Below are 13,637 nucleotides of genomic sequence, written 5' to 3'. Positions count from 1 at the left end.
CTACACATAAATAGACCACTAATTAGTCCTTACTAAAAACCGGATATCATGAATTGGAGGTAATTATGGAGATTAATTATGAAATTTTGAATCTATTTTTTAGATCCTAAATTTCCCCTGCATTCTCATATAAATCATAGGCTCCATTTGTGACCTAATCAAAATCAAGCAATTAAGCAATACATCGACGAAACTTTGTTTCAGGTTTATCATCTCCTCCACCATTAACTACTCTCTCCTTCGTATATCTAGCTCGTATATAATCAAGCACTACAATGTCACAAGACTACAACATCATTGCAAACAACAAGTAGAAACAAAAAATGAGGTGGTATACACATTCCTAATTTAATTATTATTACTAATCAACTGTTTTATTCTAAATATTTCAATACTCTTTCCTATATGAAGCTCAGGTAGAGTTCAAAATTTCATCTTTCAATGTTTTGATGGAATAAAAAAATTGTTTTACAAAATCCAAAATCGCATTGGTGGTTCTAAAGAGTTCTTGTTTTTCACCTTTATTTAATAATGTTTGTATATTAATCATAGCCATGTCCTTGTGTTAACAAGAGTATTTTGCTTTTAATAAAAATATTTGGTAACTAAAAAAGGAAAAAAAATATTTGTTAATTATTAATTGTAATTTTTTACAAAAGAAAATGTATACCTTTTCTCATTTGAAATTCAATATTTTGTTGTACATTAGGTTGCATATGTTCTAATTATAATTCCAGCTTATGTTTTTTATTCCACAAAAATTTGCTTGTTTACATATAGTTACAAAGTATGAATAAATGGTCAAAGGAGACTGGTTTATAAAGTAGAGGTTGTTGTGATGAATAAAATTTTGTATTGTTGGTTATAAAATCAAAATCTTTTGTGGTTAGTGGTTTGATTATAATTTATTGAATGACATTTTGCATTTGTAAGTGAAAGTAAACATATATTTAGATTGTCAGATTAAAAAAACAATTTGTAAGATTAAATAAAAAACAAACTGCAACAAAAAAATTGAAAAATTAAAACCAAAACAAAAAAACCAGTATAAATATTAACTATTTAATTGTTTTTTATTGCTTTTGTAAGACGATGCAAAAATACACCATCTGATAATTTTATTATTTTTATATAATAAAACTTTTGCACAAAATTTGTAATTATTTTGCAAAAATAATTTGTGATTGTGGTAGAATTTATAAAACACAAATACCGAGTACTTTTGTATGTAACTAATTAAGTTGATTCACATATAAACTTCATATGTATGTGTTCTTGTGTGTTGTATTTTGGTTGCATATTATCTATCTTTGTACATATAGATGAGTATGAGTTTATATATTTATTGTCGTTGCCACATTGAAACATTAATATTAATATATTTTTATCATTTTTTTTAATTCTCAGATTGATGTTTTGTCACACTAAAGAATAAATGTGAGAATAACAACAATGTTTAACTTAAATGACAAAGGTTGACAAAACATATTTTCTTTAATTCTCGGCTTGATTACTCCGTCACTAATTGCTACAAATTGTTATCATAATTAAGTTCACATTTTATTTGGTGATGGAATTCGTTATATATACATAAATACGAATAATATATATTATTTTATTGATCAAATGTGGAGACATAAAAAAATAAAAACACATGCTCATGACTACGTCTATATTTTTTAAGTTTTTTGGTTTTAAAAATGATCCAAACAAAAAACCTAATCTAACTATTTTGTTTTTAACTCGAACCAAAATGAAAAAAACTATATAGAAAAATAAAAAACAAATCATAGTGAAGAACCAACTTTAAAAACAAAACAAAAACCAAGCTCTACATTTCGTTTTGAACAAAAACGAAACTTAAACGCTGTAAGTTCACTCTTAACAATTTGTGTCCCGCTACATTGCGCGGGTACACAACTAGTATATATATATATATATATATATATATATATATATATATATATATATATATATATATATATATAACATAATATTTTATTTATAGAGATTATCGTATTTTAACATGTTATATTACTTGGTATAAAGAATTTATATATCCTAATAAACAAAACCTAAAATTGTGACATCTTTTTCTAGCATTCCTTTTTCACATGTGACATTGTTATATGATTTATACAATTTCCTGCTTTTTTTTGGGTACCAAATCAACTTGACAGGGAGTGGGGAGTTTCGATGGGCCATAGGAGTGATAGATTCAAATCTCTTGATCCGGGTGTGGCTAATTCTTTAGATTCAATTTTTTCCAGTGAATAGATCAAGAGTGCGGTCTGAGATTGTGGGTGGGATTGTGGGCTGGACCGGGCATCGGGTCCGGATGGATTTTCTTTTCGGTTTCTCATACACTTTTAGGAAATATTGGGTGATGATGTTGTGGCTTTTGTCCAGGAATTTTGTGTCAATCCTAGGTTTCCTGATGGGTGTAATTCTTCTTTTATCACATTGATTCCGAAGATTGACAATCCTATTCGTATTAATGATTATCGTCCTATTAGCCTCATTGGCATGAAATTTAAGATTATTGCTAAACTGTTGGCTAATAGGTTAGCACCGGTTCTGCATGATGTTATTAGCTTGGAGCAATCTGCTTTTCTTAAATCTAGGCAAATTCTAGATGGCCCTCTTTTAGTGAATGAAATGGTTCGGTGGTTCAAGTAGAGGAAGAAGAAACTGATGATTTTTAAAGTTGACTTTGAGAAAGCGTATGATTCGATTAGTTGGGGTTATCAGGACAGGATTATGATGTTTCTCGGTTTTGGTGAGAGATGGAGAGCTTGGATTAGGGGGATGTTTTCTAATGCTAGATCTTCGGTGCTTTTGATTGGATGCCCTACGGATGAGTTTCAGTTGCTTAGGGGTTGAGACAAGGAGACCCTTTGTCTCCTTTTCTCTTCATTCTTACCATGGAGGGCCTTCATATTGCTATGGATGATGCGGTGTCGAAAGGTGTGTTTAGGGAGGCCCAGTTAGAGTCAGATGATTTAGCTATTTCTCACTTGTTTTATGCAGATTATGCTATTTTTCTGGGCTGCTCGACCGACTCTTTTCTGTTTGTGTGTCTCGGTATTCCAGTTGGCGAGTCTATGGTGCGTGTTAAAGGATGACAAATTATTATATATCGGTTCAAGAAGAGGTTGGCGTCTTGGAAAACTAGATTGTTATCTATTGGTGGCCGTTTGACTCTTGTTAAGTCAGTCCTAGGTAGTCTTGGTATTTATTATCTCTCTATTTTTCGGACTTCTGTTGCTGTTTTGCAGGTTTTGGAGAATATGAGGGCTCGATTTTTTTGAGGTATGGAGGAGGGGAAAAACATTTCCATCAGGTTTAGTGGAACTTGGCTCTAAACTCTCTTGATCAGGGTGTCTTGGGTATCGGTAGTTTAGTTTAATTTGGGTCTCCTCTATAAATGGAAATGAAGAGTTTTTAATGAGCCGGAGGTTCTATGGGTGAAAGTGTTAAAGTTTTTTCATAGAGATGGGGGAGGTTTTTTAGGGGGGTCCAGAATTCTAAGTGGTGGAGGTGTTTGAAAAAAAATTGTTGGGTCTATTAATCACCTCCATGCGAGTGGCTTGGTGTTTCCAAATGCTATGTCTAGAGTGATCGGGAATGGAGCTACTATTCGGTTTTGGCATGATGTTTGGTGCTTGGATGTTCCTATTATGGTGTAATTTGGTAGATTGTTTGCTCTAGCTTCTAATCAGAACTCTTTGGTTAGGAGTATTGGTCTTCGTCGGGTTGGGTTTTTGCTTGGTGTCGGGATATTAGAGGAGGGGTTGATCAGAAAGAACTTGCGGGTTTGGTGATTTTGTTGGAAGGCGTTCGGCTTGGCATGGAGTCAGATGGGTGTGGGCCCTTGATAATTCGAGGTGCTTTTCGTTTAAATCGACTAGGAATTGGATTGATGATTCGAGACTTCCGTTGGGTAACTTTCCCAATCAATGGAACCGTCTAGTTCCTATTAAAATTAATGTGTTTCTTTGGCGTGTATGTAGGCTCTCTGTTAGGTCGAAGCTGGTGGAGAGAGGGGTGGAGGTTGAGTCGGTGTTGTGTCCTTTGTGTCACAATGCTCTATAAGACGTGTTGCGTTTGTTTATTCAATGCACAATTGCAACTCAAGTTTGGAGGCGGGTTAGTCTTTGGCTTGATTTGGATATCCCTGTTTTCCCTTCTATGAGAGACATGATGGACTGGAATGATGCGAGGCCGAATGTTTAGACAACAACGGGCAATTGTAGACTCGGTGATTTCTATGGTGATTTGGATGCTTTGGACGTCCCGTAACGATGTTTTGTTTAGTACCAATAAGCCTAGGAAAGATAGGATCTTTGATTCTATTGTCAATATTTCTTTTCGTTGGTTTTCGTCTCGTAATTCTAAGGCTAGGACTAATTGGAGTTTGGCTTTTTAAATATGTTTTGCTGCCGTTCAAAAAAAATATCAACTTGAATTCAAGTTTTGAAAATACAAAATCCTATCTTAATAATATTTTTCGAAATATATAGTATTTATCTTTTAAAATCATATTAAATCTCTTAGATTTTAATGTATCCCAAACAAATCATGGATACATTATCCTAATTTTCCTTTTTGCCTAAGCCTCTATTTAAAGTTCATATGAAATACACAACAAACCCTTGCTTTCAATTCATAATATCTTTTTTGTCTATATAATAATTTTTAACAACTTGTCTGTGGTTTTCACGGGCTATAACCTAGTACCAGAATAATGTTATCTTTAATGAGGCTCAAAGGAAACGTTATTAAACTCTATTGCTGCTAACTCATATATTCAATTTTGAATATGTGTAAAACGTTTACTTCCGGTATGTATAAGTGACTTAAAAACCCTCATGTTATATGATGTAACTTAAAAATTCTCACATGATATAGTGTAATTGTAAAAACCCTCACATGATATAATGTAACTGTAAAATATATGTGGAGTCACTTACTAACTAAAAAAAGCCATTGTGAAGAGAAATGAGACTCCAATATATATATATATATATATATATATATATATATATATATATATATATATATATATATATATATATATATAGACATAAAGGACCACTTCACACAATATTAAATACACTAACACTCATTTTAAGAGACGGTGGCTTGATAAGGTCAAAGAAGGATGTATAAGCCACAACGTACAAAATCCTATCTTAATAATATTTTTTGAAATATATAGTATTTATCTTTTGAAATCATATTAAATCTCTCAGATTTTAATGTATCCCAAACAAATCATGGATACATTATCCTAATTTTCCTTTTTCCATGAGCCTCTATTTAAAGTTCATATGAAATACACAACAAATCCTTGCTTTCAATTCATAATATCTTTTTTGTCTATATAATAATTTTTAATAATTTGTCTGTGGTTTTTATGAGTTATAACCTAGTACCAGAATAATGTTATCTTTAATGAGGCTCAAAGGAAACATTATTAAACTCTATTGCTGCTAACTCATATCTTCGATTTTGAATATGCGTAAAACGTTTACTTTTGGTGGTTTGTATGAGTGGCTTAAAAACCCTCATGTTGTATGACGTAACTTAAAAACCCTCACATGATATAATGTAATTGTAAAATATATGTGGAGCCACTTATTAACTAAAATAAAAAGCTATTGCGAAAAGAAATGAGACTCCAACATATATAAATCTAGACATAAAGACCGCTTCACACAATATTAAATACACTATCACTCATTTTTTAGAGACGGTGGCTCGATAAGGTCAAAGAAGGATGTATAAGCCACAACGTTCTCACACCATGTAAAATACATATGAAATCACATATTAACAGTTATGGAAAGAAAAAAAAAAAACTCAAACATTATGGAAAGAAAAAAAACTCAAACATATATAAAAACGCGACCACTTCGCACCATCTGATACACTAACAATAATTGTTTCATTTTGTCGGACTAGCTCTTTCTAGTCTCAATAAAACTCGGTTGTTCAACAAAAATAAAAATGCTCTTTTCCACATAAATCTCATATTTAGCCCTCAGTTTCTACATAACTACCTGATTTACTCTCATTCTCTCTAAATCCTTTGTACATATTTACAACTTACGAATGCTAATAGTAGAAAACGTTGGAATTATTGAGTTCTTAAAACAAATTTGTTCCAACCTTAACCGGCAACCCAACATTTTGATAAACCTTGATCTCACCACCCACTCCCGCAGTCACAATCACCAACCCCCACGCTGTAGACTGTGCAGTATTGTTATTACCACCATCTAACCGCGACGACGTATCACCGGAATCGCTAACCCCGATACTTGACTCATTACGAGAAGGTTGTTCTGAGTTGTCTACAGTGGAATTTGAGCCTTTTTCTGTACTGTTTTTAGGAACTGGTGGCAACTGTGATGATTTCTTAGCTTGTACGTTATCCTCTGACTTTTGAGGATCTGGAGCTGATCTTTTGGAGTGTCGAGTGGATTGTGGTTCATTGTCTAACCTTTGAAGTTTGCTGCTTCCAGACCATGGTACTACGACAGTAACTTCTGTACATGGGAAGTGTTCATAAGAAGTAGTGGTCACGTATTTGGATTTAGCACCACCACTACTTTTTGGTTTTTCATGCTTCCAAATGAATACTTGTGAGTCTTCACTAGCACAAATTATGTACTTCCCATCTGAACTATATTGAGCTAAAAACTGGCTACTAGTATTTCTGTAACCTGTAAATGAAACAATGCCTTTTTATGGATTTCGAAAGGAGGGTTTTTGTGAAAAATTTGAAAAGGAGGGAAAGGGATACCTATGAGTTTATTCACGACATGTGACCCTTCTAGAATTCTAATACGGGAGTCCGCAGAAGTAACCAATATTTCAGATGGGTTTGATGGAGAAAACTGGATGTCACAAGATTAATTAATTAGATGGCTTAAAGCATGTATATAACAAAAAAATGTTTTACTTATGTTAAGAACAAAGTTATTGTCACCTGAAAACCGGTTATCTTCTTTGGGTCGGCTTTTGCTTTGGTATGCAACTCAATTTGATCCTTTTGCTCGAGTTTGCAATCTAAAACACAATATTAGGGTAAACTTGTGTAGAACAAAAAATTGAATTTTTTTGGTATTTTATATGAAGAAATGAATATTATCCATACCAGCTGTACAATATGCCTTGCAATCCCCATTGTGTAATCCAACAACGGCTCCCTTTAATCGAACATAACAAGATTCATTACATGTAAGTTATAAAGATTTAACCATGACGAATTGTACGAGATCTTAGGGATCAATATCAATACCATATTAACTAGTAACTACTATTTTATAAACCAATTAGCATATAGGTTGTACCTGCCCATCAGGATAATAGCATACAGCAGTTATCATGTCATGAACATCACTCCAATCTACGACTTTTCGACTGGGTATGCTCCACATTCTAACCTTTGTATCTAATGAACCACTTATGAAGTAATTGTCATCTGCTGGATTGAAGTGTATGCAAGTCACTACAACAAAAAAGCTCCTTCATGAGATTCAAGAGACACTTTCTTGAAAATGCAATCATAAACTAAAAATTGTTTTGAATTTATTTGGGTACCATAATCGCTATGGGTAAATTGTTTCAGACACTTCTTGGTTGCCATATCCCAAAGTCTTACAGTTTTGTCCATGGAAGATGAAAGCAACAACTGCCAATTAATGATCACAGAAATCTTGATTTTATATTGACAATAATATACATAGCCATAGGAACATTAACAGAAATGGAAAACTGATCATCACCTGAGATTTTGACCAAGATAGATCCAAGACATCATCTTTGTGGCCTTCTAACGTACAAATGGGTATATCTGATAGCCCAAACATAGTTTCGGGGACCTTTGCGTAATCAGGAACCCCTTTCTTTTTACTGTTCTTGGATTTCTTTTTCTTATCTGCGGGCATGGGTGAACTATCTGGTAATGGTGGCCTATTATCAGGAGTAATTGAACCCTTGTCGACGTCTTCTAATCGCATTGACATAACATCGCATTCTTGCACTTCCCAAATATTGATAACTGTATCTTCCCCAGCGGTGGCTAGATATTGACCATCAGAACTGAATCTCATCGTCCAAATCGATCCATCATGAGCCAGCTGGATTTCTTGACATAGATGCAATGCTGAGAATTCCTTCACGGGTTTACCATGAGCTCTAGCTTTCACCCATTCTGAATTGGAATTCTTGTCAGTTGACGCTTTCTGTTCTACACAAGTACACTTCTTCTGTCCTCCCCCGGTTTTCTGTTCTCCGCTAGGTTTCGGCTGTCCTCCGCCTGTTTTCTCATGTTCTACGGTGGTTTTCTGCTGTTGATCTCCGCTTGTTTTCTGCAGCTCTCCACTGGTTTTCTGTTGTTCTCTGCTGGTTTTTAGTTCTCCACTGGTTTTCTGTTGTTCTCCGCTGGTTTTCTGTTGTTCTCCACTGGTTTTTGGCTGGCCACTGGTTTTTTGTTCTCCGCTTGTCTTAGAGGAAGATGAAGAAGTGTTATTTGTGGTGGTGGTGGTTGTCTTACTTGCTACGTTATCATCCTTTTCTTTCTCTACCTTCGATCCTTTCACCGAACTTTTTATGGTCTTCAATATTGCAGCCCCTTTCTTCTTGCTATTTCTAAAGCTCTTGCTAATTAAAGAATTCGTGGAGGCCAATTTTCCGGTGACGTTGCCGTTTTTCTTGCGGCTTGTTCTCCGCATTAATTCCTTCACCATAGGTGAATGCCCGACGGTTTTCTCAAACTCGTCCATTGTTAGTTGCTTCCCCGTTTGAAGATCACTCACCTTATTCCAGCCCTCCTCATTGGTTTCTTTAACTACAAATTCTTTCCCTGTATCCAGATTCTTGATCAAGAAGAAAGAATCCAATTGTGTGTTAGTGGTAGCACTGTTAGTGTTGTCCTTGTTCTTGGCTTTAGCAACCGAAGACTTTTTTGTTCGTCCTGGTGTGAAAACTCTAACAACGTTGGCATATTGACATGGTAATCCGACAGATGGTGTTACCAATTCAGATGATGTTCTTGTAAGGCGTTGCTTAGAAATTGATCCAATCAGTTCCTCTTTCCGTTGTTTCGTGTTGAAGGAACTTGTATCTATGTCACCATCTGATCTAGAACGGATTAACAGTACAGGCAAAGAGGAAGCTTGAGCTTGGGTCTGAACATGAGCCTGAGGCGCCGGCCGAGGTTGTGGTGGTTGTGGTTCAGGTTGAGGTTGGGAATGGTGCGCCTGTGAATGAAGTTTAGCCGGAGCTTGAGACTGAGGTGGAGGTTGAGGTTGAGTCACAGCCGATGGGAGAGACTCATGCTGCTTTTGTTCAACATGTTTCGATTCCTCTAAAGGTGGTGAAGATTTTTTTACATTTGAAACAACATTTGGTTTTTCGTCTGCTATTTTTGTGTCTAGCGAAGTGATAACAGGTTTTGTCGAAACCAATCTTTTCGTATATGCTTTGTTGAATTTGTTGGTGGTTAACCGAGTAAAATCTTTGTCGTTGTTCAACCCCATATCCTCAAGAAGCCGCCTTCGTCGGTCGGTGATTGACCCAGGTGCAACCATCCACATGTCATATTGAGAATTAACCATAAAGTTTTGATTTTCCTTGACTGAGTTGATCGATGAAAGTTTGTTGGATAAAGAAACGTTACTACCATCAAAATCTTGGTCGTTTTCATCATAATCGAATTCTGATAAAGGCATGTCAAGAGGGACAACCGCCGAGAGACGATTCGTGCTTTCAAAGAATTCATCGTCTTCATCAATGAAGTCATCTAACTGATCCCACTTAATCGTCACCGTTCTCCGCTGCATTTTCACACATTTCTTGAAGAACAACACAACAGGGTTTCGTCTCGTACCGATTTGAATTTCCAAAGTTGTTTTTCTTTTGTTTTCAGGGAAAAAAATTATGTTTTGTTCTTGAGAAATGAGAGGTTACGAGAGAGGGGCGAAGAGAAGTGGAAGAGAGAAAAGTAAGGGGGAGGGTCCGAGGGGGTGACTATCGTGGTTGTATTTTAATGGATAACATACCCATATTTGGGAGTTATGGGGAAAACTAGTATATATGACAATATTCATGGTAATTTTTTTTTCCAATGTATCATGCAAAATGCAAACATAATACTGAATTTTATACTATTTATAATAGATTGATACATCAATTAAATTAAATAGCTATTCAATTTTATTTTTAGCACTATCAATCTATGAAATATCTATTCGATCATAATCATCATTTTTTTTTTCTACCAATCCTATAAACTAAGGTGAATGGTGCTCACTTAACTAGTTGTGGGAAGAGAGGTAGAAGAGAAGGGATAGACTTTCAATGTTGAAGAGTTAATGATCATTCAATTCTTTCATCCTTTAAATTTTATTAAATTTTACCAACTAAGTTAATTTTTTTGCAATTTTTCTATATGTCAATAGTGCCTTTGAAAAAAAATAGGCTATCCCTAAAAAAAATTGAGTTTTTCCTAACTTATAAACCCAACACAAAGTAGCCCAAAGTTTTTAGGTAGTCTAAATTTATTAGCCCAAATTTAATGAAATAAAAAGCTAGAAGCTCATTCTATTTTGATGCTCAAAATAGGAAACAAGATCTTCTTTTGCAATTATGAAGGAAAGATTTATTGGAGTTGTCCCCATGATTGATACATATTCTTTAACTCTTCAAGCTGCCATCCATTTTGTATTTACAGACAACAACTTGAGTGTGACTAAGGTGAGAAATCATAAACTCTTTATTTCTTTATTACGATATTGAATCCTTTTTTTTATGTCTTAATCTTTTGTCAATTATTTGAAAAAAATAGGTGAGGGGGCAAGGTTACGATGGAGTAGGAGTGACAATTGGTGACATGACACGATAAAAATACACGACATGAAACAAAATTAGGATGAAACTGAAATTTGAATTTGTGTTTGTGTCGTGTTCGTATCAAGTGTAAAAAACTCAATGTCGTGTTCGTGTTTAAAATTCGACACGATTTAACATTTATTTGTCGTATTTGTCGTGTTTTTCGGTTATGTATGATTAAAAATTAAATAAATAAACTAACTGGTTATTTTATGTTATCTTTGGCGTGTCATGTCATTTCTGTTGTTTTTTAATTGGTTCGTTTTCATGTTAGTTAAAAAAAATGACATCTTGTTGTGTCGTGTCGTGTTGTGGCAGACTAAAACACATCACGATAACATGATTTTCCACCCCTACGATGGAGCAAGTAATATGAGCGGTACATTTCCTCTAGGTATCTTTGGAAGACAGGGAGTGTGACAAAGTACATGCTTCCCGTTACTCCATACCATATGGCGTTTTCATCAGTTTTAGGGTTTGGTGGCCTGAAATTGGCTTGGTTTCGCTAGAAGGCCTCATCTCTAAAAGCCTAGCTCACAAGTTGTCCTTTTCATAGTAGAGTTCCAAAGCTCATTGGTTTGAAATCTTTGATATTAAGAGATAATAGTTCCGTACATTATGTACATTGTTTACCACACCAAATTCAGTTAGTGGTTGTGACGCTAGCAAATAATCATGATGGTGCTCATGAATTCTTTAAGCAACTAGATTTGGTGGTTAATGTGGTTTGTGGTTCTTATAAAAGAAAATTTATAATAAGAGAGATGTAGAAAGAAAGTGTTGAAGCCAAAATTGCTATTAATGTGTAACACTTGTATCTGCAGGCTTAATTCTTAAAGTTTAATTTTGCCATTTATGCATTTTGGGTGTCATACGTTGGGTGTAGGTAAAAGATTCCATGCGTAGGTTTAATGCCCTACGTTGGGCATAGAGAAATTAACGTTGATCATATGAGCACATCATCTAAACCCTAATTGAGGGGTTGTGACCCATATCTAAAGGCCCTAACTCCTTGCAGGCATTCCCATGCTCAACCTCCACCTTATATTTAGTGACCTCAAAACTATAGCCATCTTGTGAGAGTTTTGAAGCCTTGGTGTGGCTTTGTGTGTATTTTTGAAGAAGGAGTCCATCGAAGAAGCATTTTTGAGCTACAAGCTTTATAGATCTAGACTTTTCACTTCATCATCCAACTATAAGAGGTATAAAGCTTGCATCTTGATGTTATTTTATGATAGATCTAGTTAGCATATGAGTGCTTATGCTTTTTGTCCCATAACCCTGGTCTTAATTTGTTTGATCTACCCATACCTTATGAGTATCATTTCTAGACGTTTCTGAGCTTGGAGAGTCATAAAAATGGGAGCTTAGTCGCTCCCATCAATCCATGTATGAGCTCTTGAGCATTAGAATGTTTTATAGACTTAGGGTTTGGCCTTGTGTTCTTTTTAGCCATGCAAAGGCATAAAATCAAATACTTTACCACTTAGGACTTTCATTAGATCCAGATATGAGGACTGGATGGTTGGTCTTTGTGTATTAAGAGCTTATTAGAAAGTCGGTAAATCAACATGTTATGTTGGGTGTAATCCGAGCTACGCTTAGCTTACCCTGGAAGTTCACCATTTTCCATTAGAGGTTCTACGCTGAGCGTAGAGCATGGTGTTATGTTGGGTGTAGCACCAGAAGGTTGACTTTTGGACAAAATGGAAATTAGGTTAAGTGGAGTGGGTTATAGTATTGGAAGGGTAAAATGGTCTTTTTGTAGAGTTTTGAGCATTCTAACACTCCTATGGTGTACATGCAACCCTAGAAACCTTGGATCTATGTTTTACTAAGATAAATGCAATTTTTCTTTTCTAAGGTTCTTAACCTAACTAGCATGGCATGGGGAGCTTTGAAACATAATAAGCTAGTAGAGTTACATACCTTTTAGTAGTGGTTGATTGCTTGGAGTTTGAGAGCATAGCACCAATAATGTGGATGCCTCAAATGGAAGTCACAAATCACCACAAACCTTGGAAACTTGAGAGAATAGAGAAAACTTCTTGAAATCGGCCCTCCTTAGTTCTCACACAAAAACTAGTGCCATTTCAAGTGCCAATGACTCATTTATATAGTGTGGTGGATTAGGGTTACATCCATGTAAACCCTAATACCCATGACCTTTTATTTCCATGAGATCCATGAGTTAAAGCTCCATGGAATATCCATGCAAGCCTAGCCCATTCTAAATAAGCATTAGCCCACACTATATAAATACAAGAGTCCATATTTAATTAGTCACACTTTTGATCACTAAATTAATTCTAAATTAATTTTAGATCAATACTAATTAAATAATATGATTTCATATTAATATATTAGAACTTATAGTATATTAATAAATCATAACTTATACTATTCTCAAAAGACTATCCATATAAATTGTTCGGGTGAAGTGCAACCCAAATGGACCATGCCGGGTCGGGTCAAGTACATCTCAAATATAGTTATGGACTTAGACACCTTATCCAACACTTTTACCCCAAGTAGAGCAACTAAGAACCAAGACCCTTGAGTATGGATTATTACCTTAATTTCTAATTCGAATCTTATTGTGTATATGATTAGTATGATGAGTTCCAGTATCAGCAGCTCAAGTGTGATATTTGTATGTCTTCAAATTAAGGTGAGTTTTCTCACTATACTGTGTATGATGCTAGTTGTATTTGAGACTCTTGTATTGATATGTT

The 13,637-nt window shown here is 34.9% G+C and overlaps 1 protein-coding gene across 1 annotated transcript; it reads right to left on the bottom strand.

Annotated features, from left to right (window-relative positions):
• Window positions 1–5,618: 5,618 nt before the first annotated feature.
• Window positions 5,619–10,021, bottom strand: LOC111889384 (uncharacterized). Its single transcript, XM_052764069.1, has 8 exons — window positions 8,598–10,021; window positions 7,797–8,276; window positions 7,612–7,702; window positions 7,362–7,519; window positions 7,166–7,217; window positions 6,998–7,077; window positions 6,812–6,905; window positions 5,619–6,731 (listed from the first exon to the last, which is right to left on the bottom strand). Exons 1-8 carry the CDS (start codon window positions 9,852–9,854, stop codon window positions 6,154–6,156), a joined length of 2,790 nt encoding a protein of 929 aa, XP_052620029.1. The 5' UTR covers window positions 9,855–10,021; the 3' UTR covers window positions 5,619–6,153.
• Between the last annotated feature and the right edge of the window lie 3,616 nt (window positions 10,022–13,637).

The sequence above is a fragment of the Lactuca sativa genome, chromosome 5, assembly GCF_002870075.4.
Source record: "Lactuca sativa cultivar Salinas chromosome 5, Lsat_Salinas_v11, whole genome shotgun sequence".
Taxonomy (NCBI): Eukaryota; Viridiplantae; Streptophyta; class Magnoliopsida; order Asterales; family Asteraceae; genus Lactuca; species Lactuca sativa.
Note: the sequence above shows the minus strand (reverse complement) of the source record. Positions and strands in the feature narration are given on the sequence as shown.